The sequence below is a fragment of the Tupaia chinensis genome, unplaced genomic scaffold (genome assembly GCF_000334495.1).
Source record: "Tupaia chinensis unplaced genomic scaffold, TupChi_1.0 Scaffold000570_1, whole genome shotgun sequence".
In the NCBI taxonomy this organism is placed as follows: domain Eukaryota; kingdom Metazoa; phylum Chordata; class Mammalia; order Scandentia; family Tupaiidae; genus Tupaia; species Tupaia belangeri.
In genome coordinates, this window is record NW_006160084.1 from 590,867 (window position 1) to 614,657 (window position 23,791).

The 23,791-nt window shown below is 39.2% G+C and overlaps 1 protein-coding gene across 1 annotated transcript in view; it reads left to right on the forward strand.

Annotated features, from left to right (window-relative positions):
- RYBP (RING1 and YY1 binding protein) overlaps positions 1 to 23,791 on the forward strand; it is an 85,057-nt gene that overhangs the window by 869 nt on the left and 60,397 nt on the right. Inside the window, exons 2-3 of the mRNA XM_006158053.3 lie at positions 20 to 145; positions 201 to 472. Coding sequence (XP_006158115.1) covers positions 20 to 145; positions 201 to 472 — 398 coding nt within the window. The remainder of the gene's footprint in view (positions 1 to 19; positions 146 to 200; positions 473 to 23,791) is intronic.

Genomic DNA, 23,791 nt, shown 5'->3' on the forward strand with positions numbered 1-23,791 from the left:
CCTCCCGGCCCCCCCCAAGCCCCACGCTCAAGTCCACAAGTCCGCCCGCTTCCTGCGCCCGCCGCGGCCCTTCCCGGGGGCGCCGCCGCCGCCGCCGTCGCCGTCGCCTGGTGTGCGAGGCAGTCCGGCCCGGCCCCGGGTGCCGGTGGGGGAGCCCAGTTTCCTGCCCCGTTCCCTCTTCCAGCCCCCGAAGAGGGTAGGTGGGTGGTCGCCCGAGCGAAGTTTCCAGCACGATTTCGGCGAAATTACGACGGCTCACCAGCGCCTGTGTTTTGCTGTCTCTCCCCCCTTTTTCCTGTTCCCTGTCTGTTCCCTCCCCTTTCTCCCACTCCCCACTCCTCCGAAGGCCAAAAAGACAAGCGAAACCTGCGGCAGACGAAGGCTTTTGGGATTGTAGCGTCTGCACCTTCAGGAACAGCGCCGAAGCCTTTAAATGCAGCATCTGCGATGTGAGGAAAGGCACCTCCACCAGGTACTTGAAGATCGGTGCTACCTTTTGTTAATAGACTTTTTTTCAGGTGGGGGAAAAGGAAGTGAGGCACACTTTGTGCCTTCTTTCCAACTTGTTGATTATGGCTTTTTCTGCATTTAGGGGTGGCTGATGTATTTTGGTTTGTATATTTTGTGTTGGGTGCAAAGCCTCGTGTTCAGTGCATGATTTATGGGAGGGAATTTTTCCAGGTTTTCTTCTACTTTCTAACAGACAGTGGATTTGACACTTGTATCCATTGGCTTATTGGTATTGGCTCGGAAATTGAGGAAGCCGTGCTTTTGCTATGGATTGGAGGACATTAGACGTTTTTATTTTTGCCATGTGTAGAATGGTTTTAATTTGCCGATCCCGAGTTATTTTTTCTTTCTCTAAGAAATTTAGTGGTAGTAGTACAGTAAGGCTGGTTGTGCTTTTCCTGTCTAAAGCTGTAAATGGCTGTTACTCCCTTGCACTTGCAAGTAAATGCTGGGGGTTGATAAGTGCATATTTTGGAAGGCTGAGCTGTCAGTTTTTTGTTTTGTTTTGTTTTTGATTAGCTTATGCATGGTTTTGCAGAATGGTGACATGAACAGAATAGAATAGAATACTGAAGTTTGTGTTTAAAGCTTTATAATGATGCAAAGAATGTTGATAGAATTCCTTTTCATTTACTTGAAGGTAATAAACTGCATGTGATACCAAAGTGAGTACATTTAATAAAAAGAGTACATTTAGATGCGTTTGGATAAAATGTCCATACTTTGAATACTGATTGTGTAGTCCTTTGCTCATCTTTTGAGCTTAAATCTGGATTTCGTTTCAGTGGCATTAGAGTTCAAAGTTAAACCGTTTTTACCATCACTTATTGGATAGGCATTGGGTGCCTGTGAAAGTGAGGTTATGAGAAAGTTCTTTGTGGTTCCTTTAGGACCTAAAGGTTGACAGCCGGAAAGTTGATAGCCAAAAGTCTCATTTCATCAGGTACATGTTTTTGAATCGGTAGCATTCTAATATTACTGTGTAGTAGTACTGCACTGGTCCAACTGGATATTGTTTGTTGACTAAATAAATGTGTCATGTTAAGATTTGACTGCTTTATTTATACCTGGAATTAAATAGGTATTGGGCAACCTTAAAGAATAACTCTGGAATTAAATTGGTCCAATTACTGGTAGAACAGTTCTGTGAATTCCACTAACTCTTTAAGGAGATCTTTGAATGAAAGTGCTCATGGACTAAAAATGTTCCCATAAGTAAATTTATGTCAACTTTTTCTATTATCATTGTGTACATTCAGTTAAGATAAAAAGTATGCGTTGGATGTTTCTTTCATAGGTTTTGTTTTACTGTCTAAAATAGGGAATTCCATCAAATGGCATAAAAGTTTAGAAATACATTTGTTATTTAAAGCAATAGTGATTGTATACTATTTATGAGTAATGTTTTTTACATGTAGAATCCCTCAGAGGCCAAATCCTTTTATTGTGGTTTTGCTTTGAGTATTACCGTAGATGATGTTCTAGTAAATGACTAGGAAACTCCTACGAACTTGAGAACCTTACTGGTGAAGAGAAACTTAAAACCAGATTCAAAAATTTACATCTGATTTATTGCTGGGAATAATTATCTCATAATGAAATGCATTTCAGTTTCTACGTATATTTTGAAAACTTGACTCATCAACTTTTTGGAAGCATGCAGGTTTGGGGTTTAGACTTTAAGAACGATAATGTGTGTTTGAAAGTTCTTTCAGAGCCACAAATGATAAGAATCAACTTTTAAACAAATATATTAAATTATTAATAATTAAGATACTTTAAAGCATTCAGGAACAATATACCTATTTACTGTCATTAAGGAGGTTTGTGAAATTTTTTGATATGTGTCGTTCAGTTCTTAAAATGTTCTTAAACTGCACATTCGAGGAGTTAAGTCCTTACCAATTTCTGATACTCTTACCTGGCCACAATTTGTTTTATTTTTGCTTATTGTCAGTGTTTTGGTGTTTTGATTGGTTTAGATGTCATTATTAAGTAGCATTTTGGCTTTCATCTGCCAAGAACAGGACTTAGTGTGAAGTCAGTTTGACAGGTTTCTACTTAGTGTGTTTGTTAATTGTTGATTAATTTCTCTATGACATTGGTTATTGCTATGATTTTTCTTTGCCCTTTTTTTTTAATCGTAATGTGAACTTGACATTTTCTGTTTTGTATTAATCAAATTTGATAATTGATGGCAGTGGAAGACTTCTTGATCTTTGGATGCTGGGTAATAGGCAAAAATTTGTGATTCTAGAAAAATTTGGTTGACTGGTGCATAAATCAGGTTTTATTGCTTTGGGCTGATGTTTTGCATTATAACAGCTAAAGCTGGTTGTCTAGCTAGTGGTTATTTTGGAGTTTTTGATAATTCTTGTTATTTTCAGTCATCTTGTACCAGTCAGCCAAGGAAACGGGGTTTAAGTTAGTGGTAATCCAGTTGAACACAGAGGGTAGAATTGATAGTCCTCAATGTGATTAGGAAAATATTGCCATTTATCTAACCAAAGAACATTTATTAAATTCCTAGGATGTGAATGGTATTACAGAAGGCACTGGGCGGGGGAGGTTGGATTGTTAAAAGGTTGGTAATGACTTGTATCTGAATGACCATGATCTTAAGTTATAGAGGCTTTGATAGAGGAGTAAAGTACTGTGGAAATCAGAGCAGTCTGGCTGGCAAATCAGCTCAAAAACTCCGCTGCCCCCTATTTCTTTTGGACAAGGGGTATTGACAGCTGTAAACTCATCTGTCAACTTTTCACCGTATGTATCAGATATATTTAATTCTGCAGGTGGAATCCAAAGTGATTGGGAATTAGTTCTTTTTGAAGCAACATAGAGCAGAATGGAAGGAAGGTCAGAAGAGCCTAAGGCATATATATGTTAAGGGAAGAAGTATGGGACACTTAAATAGGCTATTTGAAGTTCAGGGGGCATGGAGATTTATATTTTAGATGGGTTATCAATTATGTGTTGGGTCTCTTTGGTTCTTTGATACACTTTTTCCAATGTCTTGTCCCATTCCATCACCTTGCTGATTATTTTAATTTTTGATTTTTTCAAAATTTGCCAGAGGGCCTGGGTACTTGTAGCTGGAGAAAGTGAGAAGGTACCCTCTTCCTCACCCTCATGGAGAATGGTCTTGTACAAATCCCTTCTCTTCCATTTCTCTCACCTTTGGAGATTTTGGGCATGCATGCACATGTGCTCAGTTTATTTCTCTAGCCACTAGGTCCGGGATTTGAACCACACAGTTGGCCGTTTGGGATCCAGCTACCTTAAACACCAAGCTACAGGTTGGCCCAACTGGCTATTTTTTAAAAAGCATACTAAGATTTGCCTTATATACTACACCATTTACCCATTGTAAGTATGTAGTTCAGTGGCTTGTCATTTTAAAAAGTTGTACGGCCATCAGCATAATTAAGTGTAGAAATTTTCATTAATACCAGATGTTTCTTTCTTGCCCATTCTGTGATAAACTTTTAAGTCTCTAACACTTATAGAGGTGTCGTGGACAACTGGGAAAGTTGCTCCCTCACCATGCTTAGGTACCCTAAGGCTTTGAAGATAGAAGATAAAAAGTGTATGTTTGAGTATGTGTGCAGGGTGGCAGGTAGATGGGAAGAAACACTATCCCTTTCCTGGGTGACACCTAAAGTAGTTCTGTCCTTCCCTCTGCCAGTCTCAAGAAAGAGGATACCAGCTTTTTAAAGAAGGATAAGAAAGACTTAAAAATGCACACATTCACCTAACTACTCTGTTAAGTTGATATTCTCAAGTATTAGAGTAAATTTCTAGACTTGTTGATAAATATATTTTATTTTTGTGATTATTTCTGTGATCGCAGAGTTTTCTTTATTATGAAATAAAAATCACCAAGATATCGCTGCATGTTCTTCTTAATTAGTGTTTCTTCCACACTAACTAATGTGCTGTATTTTTACCTCTGGTACTACCTAAATCACATTCACTTGAAAAATTGGGAAAATTTTTGCTTTGGATAATTTCCATAAATTTAGAACTTTGTAGACTGTAAATTTTATCCCAGTGTTGAGTTGAAAATTTCTACCTGATTCCTGTTTATTCACTTTCTGTCCCTCCACTGCCACCCCCCCCCCCAAAAAAAAAAGGTGGTGGTTTTTAGAGCTATTGTAGACAAATAGAAGCAAGAAAATTTCTGATGTGTATAATTAGTTTTTAAAGAAGATGCTGCTCAGGTTATTGAGTTGGAGGGGTTGAAGAAGCTCTGTTCTCTGTGTAAAATGTTTTCCTTGTTCCATAACTGCATAATTCTTTGCATTTTGGCTTTGAATCCCACTCCCCCATCACCAAATTCAGATACTGGATAAAATATCTTGACTGATCATGAAGTACTTTAGATGTCATAAGAAAAGACATTATGATCTTTGCTGAAAAGTTCAAAAGGATATTGTCCTTTGATGATTTTCAGATAGGAAAAGTCCCAGAAAAAAGAGGTTAGCTACATTGGGACAGAGTCAAACCTCTTAGTCTAGTTTTCTGGTAACCCACTATAGAGATTTTGTTCCTTAGTTTTTCTTGTTGTGTTTGTCTTTCATACAAACTTTCCATAAAGTATGTTGAAAAATTATCTCTTGTTGGGACCAGCAGTTGGCATAATGCCTGTGTTATGTTGCTGGACTCCCATGTAGTCGACCAAGGTTTGAGCCCCAGACCTGGTGGCTTAAACTCAACGCCGGGCATGTGTGCATGAGTGCGTGCGTGCCCAAGATCCCCAGAGGAGAAGGGATTGCGGCATGTCCTCCCCCGCCCATGATTTCTCGCTGTCTGTCTGTCTCTCTGTCTTTCTGGCGAGTGTACACGCCCTATAGCAAAAACCTCTCCCCTTCCCCCCAAAAATTATCTCTTGTCTTCCAAATCATTAACTCCTTCAACCTCAGAGCTGGTTCAAAAATTGGTACAGTTTTAATGACCTCTCTTACCCAAGATTGGAGTAATAATTCAGTTTGTATTTGCTACTGCATTGGACTTGCTGATTTATTGATACTGACTTGATCTTATGTGTACTTGGTGACCTTAAAATAAATTACCTTGGTTAGTGTTGGTCATTTGACAAGTTTTTATTGAGTGTGCAGACTCTGGGAGTACTGCAGTATAAAGACAGACAAGGGTCCTTGTTCTTAGGGAGCTTAAAATACTACGAAGAGGAAGAGAAAATAATCAAATTAACATAAAAATGAGATAATTTCAGCTAGTGACATGCTATGAAGAAAATTAGAGCAAGATAAAGAACTATAGAGTGGCAAAAACTGAGAGAAGTGACTGGTTTATAGGCAGTGTCAAAAAACACATTTGCCTTTTCTGGAAAAAGAAAAGAATGGAGTTTTCTTTTGGAGCCAGGAGGTTAGTTATTTCTGTAAGTTTACCTGTGCCACTGAGTTCATTTGGCTGGAACAGTTTTTAGAGTTGGAGCTTCCCATGCACACGTTACTAGACTTTCCTTAGTTGCATGTCTATAGGCTAACCCAGGCTAGCTAACTTACTAGTGTATTCATTTATCCATTAGGATGGGAGGTTACGGGCCAGCAGGTGACGTAATGGCTATATCACTTTCTTGCATGTAGCCCACCGCGGTTGAAGTCTCTAACCCGGTGGCTTAAGCTCACACCAGGCGCATGTGCGTGCGTGCTTAAGATCCTGAGAGGAGAATGGAGAAAGAAGAAGGATTGTGTTGTGGCCACCCCCCCCCAGGGGGGTGATTTCTCACTTTCTGTCTTTTTGGCGAGCACACACACCCTATAGCAAAAAGTTGGGGGACCAAACCCCCCCTATGGAAAAAACTTTTCAAAAAAAAAAAAAAAAGGATGGGAGGTTATGAATGGGTTCATATCTGTGGTATTTATTCAGGGGGCATACATTTATTGTGTACTTTAGTAAGTGTAGAGATTCCAGCATTTCAAAAACCTCCTTGAAGAAACTAAACTTAGCGAGGTAGTTACCAGGACTAATTCAGTTCCTCAGTACTTTAAGTCATAGTACTCTAGTTCCTTCATGGTGTCTTCCTTTATACTTTCTATAGTTCACACTGCACCTACTTTTAGAAAACTTTTTTATTTAAACTTTTGAACCATAGCATCCATACATTGAAGTGTACAGATTGTAAGTATAAAGAACTTTCCACAAAGTGAGCACATCTTTGTAATCAGCACCCAGATTGTGTATTTATTTTATTTCTTCCTTGAAAACGAAAGAGGGACAGGTACCCCTCTATAGGTTTTCACCCTGTGATTCACTCCCAGACAACCTAGGTCACATGGACACCTGCGGTGTACAGGGAGATAGATCTTCAGTATCCTGAGACCACCTATCATTATTTGTAACCTGGTGTGTGAAACTTTCTAGAGACATAAAAGAGGTCAGCTTTTTTTTTTTTTGAGAGAGGTTTTTGCTATAGGGCGTGTGCGCTCGCCAGACAGACAGAGACAGAAAGCGAGAAATCACCCTCCAGGGGGGATGGCCACACCACAATCCCATCTCCTCCATTCTCCTCTCCGGATCTTGGGCATGCACGCACATGCGCCCAGCGTGAGTTTAAGCTACTGGGTCTGGGACTCTAACCGCGGTCGACTACGTGGGAGTTCAGCGACATAGCCATTACGCTAACTGCTGGTCCCAAAGAGGTCACCTTTTGCCTCTCATCAGTAGTATTGTCATCAGTCATTTCTGTTTCAAGGCATAGGTTAAATAAATGGAAAATTCTTTCAAGGATCTTAACAAACTTGTTGAGAACAGCATAAAAAGACACCCAGTGATGTGAACATCCTGGGAGGCATGGAATGAGCGAGTTTATGGTCACATAAGTACTTTTTGAAGGAGATTAGAGACTTCTTGGGCTTTATCAGGGAATACCTCACTGAATCTGGGATTTAAACCAGGCCTTCATGGTTCTTGGATGTAGGATTTGATGTACACGCTGAGTTCTGTGTCCTATTCTCACCCATGTTTTCACTGTTCACTCTCTTTACGTCATGTCATGCACACCTTTTTACTTCTCCCCACAGACTGGTGATTACCAGATACTATTTATTAACCACCTGTCAACGCCCTCATGCATGCACACACATGACAGAAAAATTCAACTGCTTCATGGGCATCTCCACCTAGACAACTTAAGACAGTTCAAATCCCATAGCTTGAACAGCTGAAGTCATCTAGAGTGTTTGAAGTACCAAATAGATCATGTCCCTTCCTTGCTTAAAATGATCTTCTGCTTATCATTGCCTTCAGGATAAAATTTAAATCCTGGGAACCAGCAGTTAGCGTAATGGCTATGTCGCTGGACTCCCACATAGTCGACTACGGTTCGCGTCCTGGACCCAGTGGCTTAGAACTCATGCCGGGCGCGTGTACGTGCGTGCGTGCCCAAGATCCCGAGAGGAGAATGGAGGAGAAGGGATTGCGGCATGACCATCCCCCCTGGGGGGTGATTTCTCACTTTGTCTCTATGTCTCTGTCTGGCGAGCACACGCACCCCACAGCGAAAACCTCTCCCCCCAAAAAAAATAAATCCTGAGTATCACAAGTTTCATGGTTTGATTGGCCCTTTGCTGGGTCTTTCTGGAAGAAGCCTGCCACCACCCCATCTGCCCTTTACACACTGCATGTGTGTGTGTTTTATACCAAACTTGTGAAGTGTTTTTTGAGTGTTGACTGTGGTGTCTCATACACCTTGATATGCTTTTTTCCTCTTGTGTCTTCTGAAATGCTTTTCCTCCTTTTGTGTCTGGGCTGACTCTCGTTTGTCCTTCTAGATGTCTCAAACTTTTCCATTTTCCTCCACTTCAGCATGCCTCTGTCATTAACTGTCTTTTAATTTGATTTCCAGTCTGCCCTACCTAGTATATTACATTTTTTGAGGATAGGACCTTTCTTTTTCTTTTTCTTTTCTTTTTCTTCTTTTTAGGACCTTTCTTTTTAATTTTTTTTTTTTTTTTTTTTTTGTTACAGTGTCTGGCACTTGAGATTCATTAAATGTATATTAAGTAAAGACTGGAAAAATTAGTAAAATGTTCTTTCCTATTAGGACTTTCATCTTGTGTTTTTAATGTTATTGTATTGGGGAAAGTTCTTTACCAAGTTTGCCCTGGGGAATATTTCTTGGAGGCCACATGGTAGCATATCTCTGTTAGGCAGTCCTTCATGGAAGGCTCGTAGTGCAAGTCCAGAGACCTTCCTGAGACTGGCATGAATTGTACTTGCCAGTTATCTGGGACTAGCTGACAGGAGCACTGTTTCTCTCTCTCTCTCTCTCTCTCTCTTGTTTGTGGGAGAAGTAAATAAACAAAAAGGGCTAGAACTTAAACACAGAACTACAGGCTTGGAGGCTGTAGGCAGTACTTCTAAAGTATTGTACTTCCTGGAGTGGTTTTAAGCTTCTGGACTTTGGCACACTTGCCTAAATAACATTATTAGTTTTGAAAGTTCTTTTTCTTTTTTGGTTTTCATTTTGCAATTTCAGTATCCAGAAGTTATATTGGAAAGGTTGGTAATTAAGCCAGGGGATTAATCATGTGATATTAAACAGTTTGGGGGAACTAGATTTGTGTTAGTAAATTGGTACCTAAGGCGGTTTAAAAATGATTACAAAACATTCTAAGTATTGTTGGAAATGTTAAGCTATCCGTCCTTCCACCTTGTTAATCTATCCATAGCTTGATAGTTAGACCTTGTTTGTACGTTTGATAGTCCTATCTTGTCCATGTACATTGTGTATGCTACTATTTTGTTAAGCAGTTTGGATTAATTAATTCTGTTAAGTTGAAGTCTTGACTCATACACTTCATTCATTTAATTTAGTTGTATTTTCAGATCCATGCAGTGATTGACATATACTATGGTGCCAAAAAGGAATTCTCAGTAAGGGCAGTGCAAATAAAGTACAGTATCACTCAGACATCATGAATAGTTGAAATCACAAAGTAAACTGGTGAGAATTTTATCTTAAAATAAGATTAGATATTTTCTCCTTTTTAGAAAATCTGTTTAAAGTATCCTATGGTTGGGAAGAGAAACTAGTGGAAGGGATTCCCCCCCCCTTTTTAAAGCATCTTACTATCTTACCTAAAACTTGTTTTTCTTCGAGAGCCGGCAGGTAGCATGGTGGTTAAGGGCACTGGGCTCTACGTGGCCGACTGTAGTTCGAGTCCCAGACCTGGCAGCTTGCTTGCTTGCTTTTTCTCACTTTCACACTCACGCTGGTCAAATTTAAATAAATAAATAAATAAATAAATAGTTAAATACAATAATTCTTAAAGAGGAAAAATATTTCTTCTATATAAAAACATTAGCAGTACAATTAGGATGAAATTTGGTAGTCTCAGGAAGAAATTGAGGATAGTAGAGGACAAGTTTCATCAGTGTATTGATCTTATAGAGGGTCTGGTGGTTAGTTATAGGGAGAAAACAAATCTGGAGGCCGCTTTTTTAAGAACAGATTAGATTTTATATGTAGGTTGTGAGGTTTATTAACTGTTCTTTTTATTCTTTTACAATAAATGTTGTTCAATATCAAAGTGCTACAAAATTAGATAAGATAGCAAGAAATAGGAATCCAGAAACCAGCAGTTGGCGTAATGGCTATGTCGCTGGACTCCCATGTAGTTGACTAAGGTTCGAGTCCCGGACCCAGTGGCTTAAACTCACGCTGGACACGTGTGCATGCGTGCATGCCCAAGATCCTGAGAGGAGAATGGAGGAGAAAGGATTGTGGCGTGGCCATCCCCCCTGGGGGCGGGTGATTTCTCATTTTCTGTCTCTTTGTTTCTTTCTAGTGAGCGCAGGCGCCCTATAGCAAAAACCTCTCCAGAAAAAAGAAAGAAATAGGAATCCAACTGTAAACCAAAAAAACAAACAAACAAAAAAAAACCACTAAACAAATTTACTGGTTTCCAGACAGAGCCAATAATGAGGAGAATACCATTTAAACCTGGGAAGTCTGAGGAAATCTGTGAGAATCGGGACTGTCACTTGCTCAATCTCTGGATCATCATTTGTTGCCTAGAGGTTGTGATACTGTGATTGGCCAAACCTAACTCATCTTTAGGGTCTGTTACCAGAAAAAGGAGATGTAGTACTTAGTAGGAGGACGGAAAATAGCTACCATAATTTAGTATACTACCTTGGTTACTGGGCTAATACTCATTTAGTTCTGGTTTTTGAATTATAATAAATTTGAAGATGGGGAGTACCAGCAGATGGCGTAACGGTTATGTCACTGGACTCCCACAAGGTTGACTGTGGTTCAGGCCCCAGACCTGGCAGCTTGAAACTCATGCTGGGTGTGTGTGTGTGCATGTCCAAAATCCTGAGAGGAGACGGGAGAAGGGATTGTGGCCTGGCCATCCCCGCTGGGGCGGGGGAGGGGGGGTGATTTCCCAGTTTCTGTCTATCTCTTCTTTCTCTCTGGTGGACACGTACACCCCATAGCAAACATCTCTCAAAAAAAGTTTGAAGATAGGAGCTGTATGTCATTTATTTATTAGGTATTACCTCAGCATCTTGTAAATTATTTATAAATTGTGATTGCATGAATAAAGGAAAAAAGTTGGTAAAATCTAAAGCTACTGATGTTTTGTATTTTGTTTTTTAGTTACATTTGTTCGCTGATTCTTTGTCCTTGAGTTTAGTTATGAATGTAAATTATATTTAGAAAATTTGGGGAGAAAAACAAAGATCACCTATAATTCTGGCTTCCAGAACTATTCATTCAAACTGACAGAGGGGGTGCCTGTGCCCATGCTGGGGAGGGTGGGGAATATTACAGCCCCCAGTGGGACATAGACACCCTGCAGTGCCTTTGCTATTTCTCTATCCTGTTGGGATTTTGAGCATGTATGCACATGTGCCCTGCGTATCTTTCAAGCCACTTGGGCCAGGATTTGAACCATGGTCAGTTGTGTGGCAGCTTGAAACACGCTGGGTGTGTGTGTGTGCATGTCCAAAATCCTGAGAGGAGACGGGAGAAGGGATTGTGGCCTGGCCATCCCCGCTGGGGCGGGGGAGGGGGGGTGATTTCCCAGTTTCTGTCTATCTCTTCTTTCTCTCTGGTGGACACGTACACCCCATAGCAAACATCTCTCAAAAAAAGTTTGAAGATAGGAGCTGTATGTCATTTATTTATTAGGTATTACCTCAGCATCTTGTAAATTATTTATAAATTGTGATTGCATGAATAAAGGAAAAAAGTTGGTAAAATCTAAAGCTACTGATGTTTTGTATTTTGTTTTTTAGTTACATTTGTTCGCTGATTCTTTGTCCTTGAGTTTAGTTATGAATGTAAATTATATTTAGAAAATTTGGGGAGAAAAACAAAGATCACCTATAATTCTGGCTTCCAGAACTATTCATTCAAACTGACAGAGGGGGTGCCTGTGCCCATGCTGGGGAGGGTGGGGAATATTACAGCCCCCAGTGGGACATAGACACCCTGCAGTGCCTTTGCTATTTCTCTATCCTGTTGGGATTTTGAGCATGTATGCACATGTGCCCTGCGTATCTTTCAAGCCACTTGGGCCAGGATTTGAACCATGGTCAGTTGTGTGGCATCTGGCTCTCTTAACCAGGAGGCTATCAGGCCAGCCCAATTTTTAAATTATTAAACAGTTTGTTTAATGTTCAAGTAGTCAACAGTTTTCCAGAACGATGTCCCCTATTCCCCCCCCCCCCCATGTTTTAATATGCTGTTTTGTTGAATTTTCAAAATCTGTTGTAGGTGGTGGTTTCATGGAAAAATTAGACTGTGTATGATATGAAACAAATTTTGAGTCTCTGATTTCAAAGAAATGTGTCTTAGCCTGTTGTTTGATGGGAATTATTTTGGATTCTTCTAAAGGAGAGGTTTTGTGAATGGCTGATGGTTTTAGGGTTTGTATTTATAGGAAATAATGCTTCTATTGTTTTCTTTGTGTATTTTGTTTTGAGAACCAAAATATTAAATTCTTAGTATCTATAGCATAATTAACTTTGTCCAAGTGATCCATCACAAAATAATTGTATATTTGAGGGAACCCACATACAATGTTTTTATTTTAAATTTATTTAGAGTGATGGCTCTCAAATTTTAGCATACATCAGAATCACCTGAAAGGCATGTTGAAACACACTTTTTCATTGCTGGGTCCCACCCTATAGATTCTGTAGTAGCTCTAGTGTAAGGACTGAGGATTTATATATATATTTTTTCTTTTCTTTTTTTTTTTTTTGAGAGGTTTTTCGCTATAGGGGGTGGGCGCTTCCCAGTCGGGCAAGAGAGAGACATAGAGACAGAAAGCGAGAAATCACCCCCCAGGGGGGATGGTCACGCCGCAATCCCTTCTCCTCTCAGGATCTTGGGCATGCACGCACACGCACCTGGTGTGAGTTTTAAGCCACCGGGTCCGGGACGCGAACCGTGGTTGACTACGTGGGAGTCCAGCGACATAGCCATTATGCTAACTACTGGTTCCCAGGATTTATATTTTTAACAAAACTCCCAGCTAATATTGATGCTGCTGGTCTGGGTGGCACACTTTGAGAACTACTGGTTTAGAGTCCTTAAATTCTCCCAAAGAGAAGCCAGCCAGACTTCCTAATGAAGTGGAAGATTTTGATGTTACATCAAAATTATGTGCTGGCATTTTAAAGTGAACTTATGAAAAGTAAGAGATCAACATTCTAGGAAGAATGTTTTTAATTAGGATTTGGCATTGGAGGTGACATTTTAATTAATACATTGTGCAAAGTATAGGAATATATAACTTTTTCTGGCAAATCAAATTTTAAAGATTAAAAGGATTATTTTAGTGAGGCTAGGAAAGGGACATTCTCAGAGATTCTTGTAGTGTGCAAGTTGATTTAAATTTAAAATCATGTTTTCAGGAAAAAAATTATTCCTAAACTTAAATTTTTTTTCTTGAGGACAGTATGGCAGTTGGTATCAAATGCCTTTAAAATATTTGTAGCTGGGGCCAGCAGGTGGTGTATTGGTTAAGATGCTGGACTCTGACGTGGCTGACAGTGGTTTGAGTTCCCTGCCAGGAAGCTTGAAACTCAAGAGAGGCGCATGTGTGTGTGTGTGCCCAAAATCCTAAGAGGAGAATGGAGAATTGCAGCATGGCCACCCCCCTGGGGTGATTTCTTATTTTCTTTCTGGTGAGCGCATCTGTCCTAGAACAAATACCTCTCTAAAAAACTAAAATGAAATAAAATTGTACCCTGTGACACAACAATTCTGGGAATTTTGTAACTTGCACATAAAAATTTGTTTTAGTATACTAATTGCATCATTATTATAATAAAGATTGAAAATTATCTGTAATAAAATTGGACTTAGAAGGAAATTGTTAAAACCGGAATAGTTAAGATGGAATATTTTGTAGCTATTAAAGATGCTTTGAGATCTTTAATACATTGCTGATGTTAATGGAAAATGGTGTATTTCACTTTGGAAAATGGGTTGTCGAAAAGTACTGATGCATTTTTACATAGAAAAATATGTCATGACTTTTCCGACAACTCAATAGTTTGGCAGTTTACTACAAAAGTAAATATAGACTTAAAATATGACCTAATGTGCTGGCCAGTGGTATGGTGAAGGTGGCTGGATCCCATGTAGCCAACTGAACTTAGACTCGTGGACCCAATGTCTTGAAAAACACACTGGCTGTATGTATGTGTGTGCCCAGAATCTCAAAAGGAGAATTGGAGGAGAAGGGATTGTCCTCCCTATCCTCCCCTCGGGGGTGGGGGAGAGTGCTTATGTCAACTCTGTCTCTTTTCTCTTCTTGCTCCATAGCAAACTTAATATAAAAGATACGATTGGGACCAGCAGTTGACGTAATGGCTATGTCTCTGGACTCCCATATAGTCAATCATGGTTTGAGTCCTGGACCCAGTGGCTTAAACTCACGCCAGGTGTGTGTGTGTGTGTGAACCCAGGATCCTGAGAGGAAAATGGAGGAGAAGGGATTGCAGTGTAGCCATCACCCCTAGGGGTGGGGTAATTTCTACATTTTCTGTCTCTCTGTCTCTCTCTTTCTGGTGAGCACACGAACCCTATAGCAAAAACCTCTCCTAAAAAAAAGAAGGGGAAAAAAAGATATGACCTAGCAATTGCATTTCCGGGCATTTATCCCAGAAAGATAATGCTTGTTTGCATAAAACCTGTTTACAACTTTATTTGTAATAGCCCCAAAACTAGAAACAGCCCCAGAAAGTGAGTGGTACAGACCCAGTATGAAATAGTATTCAGCACTATCAAAGGTACCATTAACATTTTTGAAATGACAAAATTATAGAGAACAAATTAGTGGTTGCCAGAGGTTAGGGCTGGTGGAGAGGAGGGAGTTGGTTGTGAATAGGAATAGCAAGAAGGTGATCTTTGTGGTGATGAAAATAGATCTTTATCTTGATTGTGGTGGATGAGAATCTACACGTGTGATAAAGCAGCAAAGAACTATATGTGTACACATTGTACACTTGTTTGTTTCCTAGTTTTGACATTGCCCTGTAATCAAGCTGATGTATGTAGGAGGGGGATCTGGGTGATGATTATATGAAAGCTCTGTATAATTTTTACAATTCACTATGAATCTATAATTTCAAAATAAGTTAGAATATTTAGAAAGAATATATTTCACATTAAGGGATTAAGAATTTTGTTTTTATTGTTTACACTAATGTAGTATTAAAATCACTGTTGAGTTGGAAAGAATCTGAATGTGTTCTCTAAAACACATTTGTGGTTTAAAATTGTTTTATGCCCTTTGTATTACCAAAATGAAATTTCTGGATGATGTTCTACATAAGTACTGTCCAAAATACAGTAAATACAGTTGCAAGTTGCTCAACATAGGATATATGTTCTGAGAAATATGTCTGAGAAGTGCATCATTAGATGATTTTGTTGCTCTTGAACATCATAGCATGTGCTTAAAAAAACTTGGATGGTGTGCTCTGCTGTACATCTAGGCTATATGGTGTAGTCTGTGTGTTACCTATGGGACACCATCATAGACACAGTACGTTGTTGACCGAAATGTTATGTGGTACAGACTGTGCATTGCGAATCATGTGTAATTTTAACCTTTTAATAGCCATAAGAAGACAGTAAAAAACAGGTAAAATTAATTTTTTGAAGTTCTTAAAATTATTTTTATTTTATTTATATATTTTTTGGGAGACATTTTTGCTATAGGGAACATGCGCTCGCTAGAGAGAAGACAGACAGAAAGTGAGAATTCACCCCCCCACACCCACCCCCCCGGGAAATGGCCACGCCATACTCCTTTCTCCATTCTCCTCTCTGGATCTTGGACACGCATGCACACGTGCTCGGTGTGAGTTTAAGCCACTAGGTCCGGGACTCACACCACGGTTGACTACATGGGAGTCCAGCAACATAGCCGTTACGCCAACTGTTGGTCTCTGGGTAAAATTAATTTTAAGAATATATTTAACCAATTATGGCCAGAATATTGCAATTTCAACATGTAAGCAACATAAAACTATAGGGAGGTGCTTTACATTCTTTTTTTCCTACTAAGTCTTCAAAATCTGATTTACATTTTGTAATTACAGTACAACTCAATTCAACCTGGCCACATTTCAGGTATGCAGCAGCCACATGTATCTAGTGGCTACCCTTTTTGGGATATTGGAGAGGAGGAAAAGTAGTTGAGAGCCAAGGTTTTTTGATGTTTAAGTAACATTAGCTCTGCTGTTTGCTAACCTTATGACTTTTAGTATGTGACTCAAACCTGTTCTTTAGATTTTAATTTATCAGATATGGGCAGTACCCATAGAAAAATAAATGAGCTAAGCATATATAGAATAGAAACTGACACAGAATAAATATACTGTAAGCAACATGTTATTTAATGGTACAGGTATTCCAATATATTGTGTATTGGGATTGAATGATGAGTCATTCTAAAAGTGTAACTGATGTCTTAAATATTAGTAGTAAATAAAAATTTGTGAAATAATCACTATTTTTCAGGATTATAGTTGTGAACCTTAACTTTTTTTAATTTTTATTTTGCTATATGATGTGTGTACTCATAGGAGACAGACACAGAAAGGGAGAGGAAAAGTGAGAAAGCACCCTGCAGGATGGATAATCATGGCACAGTCCTTGCATTCTCTTCTTGGGATTTTGAGTACATGCACCTGATCTGTTTTCCAAGCTGCTGTATCGAGGACTCGAACTGCAAAGTCAGCTATGTGGGCTCCACATGCCTTAATCTCTACACTCTTTGTTGGTCACCTGATCCTAACTTTTAAATTATGGCTGAGCAGGGCTGGCAGGTGACGTGGTTAAGGGTGCTGGACTCCCATATAGCTGACGGTCGTCGAGTACTGGACCTGGTGGCTTGCTTGCTCTCGCTTTATCTTTCGCTTTCGCTTTCGCTTCCTCTTCCTCTTCCTCTTCCTCTCTCTGGTCAAATTAAATAGATAAATTAAAATAATTATTTTTATTAATCTATTTATTTTTTGAGAGGTCTTTGCTATTAGGTGTGTGCACTTGCCAGAAGGACAGAGACAGAGAGACAGAAAGTTAGAAATCACCCCCCAGGGAAATGACCACGCTGCAATCCCTTCTCCTCCATTCTCCTCTCAGGATCTTGGGTGCGCACACACACGCGCCCTGCATGAGTTTAAGCCACCAGGTCCGGGACTTAAACCACATTCGACTATGTGGGAGTCCAGCGACATAGCCATTACACCAACTGCTGGTCCCAGTAAAATAATTGTTTAAAAATATTTATGGCTGAGCAAGTAGTTTGAACACTCATGTACAAAATATTGCTCCAGGCACTTGAAGATTTAGATTGCAAGTCTTAAGAAAAACATCCTCATGTATTTATTTGCATAGTGCTTTACATTTTCCATGCCAGTTTTGTCTCTTTTTTCAATATAATACTCAAAGCAATCCTGAGAAGATAGTGGTTATTCCAGTTTTTCATATTCAGCTATGAGCTGAGGCTTAGAAATGTACCTGACTTTCTACCCACTTTGTAGAATAGAGCAAAGGTGATTTAATTAAAGAACAGGTTAATATGGCATAAAATTTAACTACATTATTATTTTTGTCCAATTTGCCAGAGGGCACATGCACTTGCCAGAGAGAGACAGGGGTAGGGAAGGTGAGAAAGCATCCCTCCTCCGCTATGGGCAATAGACATGCTGCAGTTCCTCCTCCATCTTTTCAGAGCCTTGGGCATGCACTAACACCCAGTGCCGTTAACTTTTTCTTTTCAAAGAGATTTTTGCTGTAGGGCACGTGCGCTGGCTGGAGAGGCAGAATGTGAGAAATCACCCCCCACCCCCCCAGGGAGGATGGCCATGCTGCAATCCCTTCTCCTCTATTCCTCTGTGGGATCTTGGGCATGCAAATACACGTACTGGGCATGATTTTAAGCCACTGGGTCTGGGACTCACACCATGGTCAACAACGTGGGAGTCCAGTGATGCAACCATTATGCTATCTGCTGGTCCCGCCTAGTGTGTTTTTCAAGTCTCTTTATCTGGGACTGAACCATGCTGTCAGCCATGTGGGATCCTACTGCATTCAACACCATGCCACAGGCTGGCCCTTAACTACAATTTTGTGATTCTTTTTTTACCCACTTCTGCTACCTAAAGGGAGAGCACATCACCCTCTTTTATAGCCATTTAAATAAGAGGAGGACAGGAATGTGAAGGGACTTCAAAAATGAAGTTAAAATATTAGTTTATTTTGGTTCAAAAATAATTGAAGTTCATATTATGAAATATGCATTTTCCATAAACTTTTTTGAAGACTTCATTGAATAATGCCAGTTGAATAGTTACCTTGTTAAGATTATCCTGTGAGGGACCAGCAGTTGGTATAATGGCTATGTCACTGGACTCCCATGTAGTTGACCGTGGTTCGAGTCCCAGACCAGGTGGCTTAAACTCACGCCGGTTGCATCTGTGTGCGTGCCTAAGATCCCTAGAGGAGAAGGGATTGTGGCAAGGCTATCTCTCCCCCCCCCCCACCAGAGGGGGGGGGGATTTCTTGCTCTCTGTCTCTGTCTCTGTCTTTCTATAGCAAAAACCTCCTCACCCCCCAAAATAAAAGATTATCCTGTGATTATTAGTCCAGCCAGATGACCTATAATATAAAAAGTTAACAAGCTTGTATGGATCAGGTGATTTATTTTCTATATTGTGGTGGTTCTTTTTATAAAGTTTTCTTTCTAATCCTGTCTTTTGGATAAATATACCCATAAAAATGTGCTGAGAATATGCAGTGTATGCTGTCTGCCTTAAAGTTAGATTCTTTGAAGTGATGTTCATCGCTTGACTTACTCAGAAAATTACACAGTTCTTTGAAAGAACATTGCATGCCGCCATTAAAATCACTGGTGAGAGGCAGTGAGTTTGTGAATGATTGACTCTCCCAATATGGCAGTGCATTGGAAGGCACTTGTCTCTTGGACAGAGTCAGATGGAGCACATATCATTAGGTGTTCAGGCTCTGTGTTCTAATACATAGACTTTGCTCTTACTGTATGCATTGCTGGGTTTATTTCCAGTTCTTTTCTTCAATTAAAATACTGAGGTAGTAACCAGACATCCAGTTTGTTCTTGGGTATTGTGGTACAAATGCATAATGGCAAACAGGGAACAGGAAAGTAATTTTGGTATGCCTTACTGATTGCGTATTTATAAGAAGGGAAATTATATTTTGGTGCCCAGGACAGATGTGATGCTAGCAGAGAAAGTATAGAGTGTTCTGTGCTACTTAAGTTTTCTTTTCAGATTATTTTTCCTCTGGTTCAGTCAGCATGATTTGTCCAGCAACACATCCTTTTCTGCCTACTTATCTTTTACTATACATTGAGGACTATACATTTTTTTGTAGTTTTCTTTCTTTCTCCTGAGAGAGAGAGAGGGACGGGCATCCCCAGCAAGATCTTCGTATCATGATCCATCCTCACCTTCAGTGAGTCCTGGGCATGCGTATCATGGAGATCTCAGGACTCAAACCTGTAACCTTCTAATGAGAGTTCCATAGAGCATTTTGTTACTGCAATGCCACCATCCAGCTCTAAGGACTGTAAATAAATCTTTTATAAAACCCCCATCAGAATCCTATAAAGAATTCATCATCTCTGACCTTGTTGAATGTTAGCACCATGAAATTCTACATTAATATTTTGAAGGATTGTTGTGAGGATTGTGGAACATGGCTATTCTGATTGACTTTTGGGGGTGAAATTTATACCTTATTTCAAAGGTTTCTATTTGTAAGGGGAATCTCAGTGCCTAGGGTTTCTTGAAAGTTTTAGGATTTCTGCTGCTGCCATTCTCTTGTGAATACAACCTTTAACAGATCACATGATTGTGTGTTTACAGTATAAATGCAGTATAGTATGCTAGAGTGGCATTTTTTTCTTTCTTTTTTTTTGGGAGAGGTTTTTGCTATTGGACTCATACACTTGCCAGAAAGACAGAGACAGAAAGCGAGAAATCACCCTCCAGGGAGGATGGCCTCACCGCAGTCCCTTCTCCTCCATTCTCCTCTTGGGATCTTGGGCACACACTCACACATACCTGGTGTGAGTTTAAGCCACCGGGTTGGGACTCGAACCATGCTCGGCCACATGGGATTCCAGCAACATAGCCATTATGCCAACTGCTGATCCCGCTAGGGTGGCATTTATAACCATGGGTTGGAATTAAAATTTGAAATTCCTCATGTCTAGCTAGTGGCGTGATGGTTAAAAGTGGTTGGATCCCACGTGACCAACTTTGTTGAGTCTCGGACAGACAGCTTCAAAAAACATTGGGTGCATGGAGAAGGGATTGTGACATGGTCATCATCAACTGCAACTCCTGGTCTCTCTCCAGCCAGTGCACTTTCCCTATAACAAAACTAAAAGGAAAGAATACCCCCAAATTGAGAACTAAGTGTTTTCTCTTTTTTCAGTTTCTAAAATATGGTGATTTGTGGCAGTTTATAATAGAGTAAAATGATTCCTTACGTACCATGATGCCAAATTACCTATTTCAAGATGCATATATGTGTGTTTATAGGTATATATAGAAAAAAAATTAATTTGTAACACATCTCCCCAATGATGTATAAATAGATCCTTACACGTTGTAGAGTCTCTGAGTAGAAGAGCTTTAAAAATACCTGATTATGTTGAGTGTATGTATTATTGAAGAGTTTTTAAATTTAAATTACATTGTTTTTATTTTGAAAATTCTTCATTTATGGGTTATCAGATCCTTGTCTCTTAATTTTCCCATTCTAAGAAGTTGAACTCAATGCAGAGTGACCACAGATACTTTATTCAGTCCATTTCCTGTTTAGAATCACTAAGATTAGGGCTTCAGGACAAAACAGTTGGTGTGGAAGACATATTTTTAAAAGTATAAACAGGTGTGTTACAGCCCAGAGCTGTTTTCTCTTAGACCTCTGTTGTATTATTTAATTAAAAGAATGGTACTGATACACCTTTTTTTGAGAAGTATTTTTATTTCTGAAATAGTTTATACTGAATTATGTCCCAAGGCAAAGCTTGGTTCGAATAGAATCAGGTGTACATTAGATTTTTATCCTGCTCAGTACTTATTGAACATCAACTTTTCATTGCGTGTGCTAGGTGGTATAATACAGATCTCAGAGGAGCTTAGTTCATTAGGGAACAGGAAAAACAGGAGGATATATATATATATATAGCTCATCAAAGGTTTTGTCATTGATCTTGACCATACTCAATAATAATAGTGATAAGGGCTAAAATATTATGGGCATTAAACATATGGCGGGCACTATGTTAAGCCCATGTCTTGCATTTTCTCATTTAATTTTTTCAAGGCTCTGATGATACAAAGGTATATCCGTGCTTTACAAATGTGGAGATAAGGCTTAAAGCTTACACCCTTAGTCCAAGTTTATATTAGGAAAGTTGTACGTAACTCAAGTCTTTTCCAACTAAACAGGATTGCCTGTTCTGTTTATTTTTTTAAAATCTGATAATAGCATCTACACAGCCTCCCAATTTATAGACATTAGACACCACATACTCACAGCTTTCATTCAAGTACCAAATTCTGACTTTATTCTTCCAGTATTCTTGCTGCTACTATTCTAATTTAGGTCTTTATCATTTCATCTTTTATTTTCAGTATGAACTTACTTCCCTATTCTCCAGACTTGTATCTATACCACTGTAGCAGCCTTGAAACTGGCTAACCAATTCTAGTCTCTTGTGCTGCCTAGAGATAGCTCCAGAAAACACATAGCTCGTGTAGCTTGCTTGATTCCTTAAAAACTGGATGCTGCCTCATTGCCCAAGAAGGTCTTTCCTTTTTAGCGTGCACTTTCTGGTCAGACTGCTTAGTGTTCCCTGAATGGGTTCTTTTATGCCACTATGCTGTCTACCACATGCTCTTCTAGAGCTGTCTGGAGACTCTTACCTCTTGTTGCTCCCTGGTAAATGCCAACTTGTGCTTCAAGATCTAGCTCATGTTAACTCTCTTGGGAAAATTTTGCTTGGTTCTTCTCTGACCATTGACGTATTTTGTGCTATATCTCTAGCATAGCCCATAGTCACTTTGTACTAGAATTTCGTGTTTATATTTGTTGCCCCCATATTTAAATTTGAAGTCATTGTGACAGAGACAGTGGCCTATTGTTAAATCTTCAGAGACAAGGTTTTACTCTTCTGCCGTTGTATTCTTCCACGTACCTTTTAGAGTGCAGTCCATTTTTCTGATCTCTTGTTGTTAATGTTTTCTTTTTTAAAACTGTCATATTGGTTAATGTTCTTTGTGAATGAGTATGTTCATTTAAAAGCACACGTGTGCACACACACGGTGGTAAACACCTTGGAAATACTGTCTTATTAGTTTCCTTTCTCACTTTAGTTTCTTATTTTACTCCTCACATAGTCTTGTTATTCTTAAGATGGTTCTCTTGATTATCCATCTTCCTTTCAAGTTTATACCTGCTTTTCTGCTCAGAGCTGAAGCAAGTTAATTGCAAAATAGGATTCTTCTGAAGCAATGTCTGTCTTGAAAAGATGATCCCTCTCAGGAGGGCTCTCAAAGAATGCCCTCCTTTTGCTCTGTGCTTTGCTAGCTATAGGTTTCAGAGTCTGGGCAACTAGAGTGGTCCAGATTCAGAATATATCTTAAAGAGAAGACAAAGGTGGATTAAAGACAGCATGAGTAAGAAGAGATTTTGTAGCTGAATTCCTAACTCAGAATGGTCTAATGATCTTAGCAAGATTTTCAAGAGGTGGCTTAGAGAATTTTTTGAACTGATTAAATTTAGGTACTGGAATTTTCTCTGTTCTTTTCCAGTGGTGAGGTCCTAGATGAGCTTTCCCTTTCATCTGATTCTGTATTACAAATGAAGCCTCCAAATTGTTAGTGTTTTCAGGACTCTTTGACCTATTCATGAGAGTTCTATGAGAAAAGATGTTTTTCCCTAATGAATTGGGATGATTTGATAAAGAGGATTTGTCATATTTTAAATTAACTTATTAGACACTGGTAAGCACTTATTGTAGGAAGAGCTTTCTCAGTAAATAACAAAAGTAGAAACTAATGCTAAGGGGCTGTAAGGTGGCATGGTGGTTAAGGTGCTAGACTCCCACATGGCCAACCACAGTTCAAGTCTCAGACCTGGCAGCTTGGTTTCTCACTTAATCCTTCTCTCTCATCAAATTAAATACAAAATTAAATAAATACATTTTTTTTTTTTTAAAGAAACTAGTGCGGAACTACAAAGTTGGTTTCTTGGTCCATGTCACTTAGAAACTTCTGCAACCTCAATAGCTAGTTATTTATTTATTTATTTTATTGTACAAATAGGAAATGTTCTGCACAGAAAGAGTACATTTAACACATACTGACCAGATTTATGCCTAGACAGGGAAGTTTTTCTAATTTAACATTAGACTTAATTCTAATAGTTAATGAACTGATGGTAACTTCATGAATTGTTTCACTTTGGTTTTGGAAAATGTATTTTTAGAATTTTTTGATTACCCTCATAACATGCTCCCAGAATATTGATACAAAGACAGTGCTTTATGCGTCTTGGTGAGTCATGTAATTCTTTAAAGTGTACTGGCTAGGTATCACTAAAAGATTTTTTTAATTAATTTTTTAAAAATTTGATGTATTATTATTATTATTTCTCATATGACCAGAGAAGGAGAGAAAGTGGAAAAGCAAGCTGCCAGTTCTGGGACTTGAACCATGGTCAGTC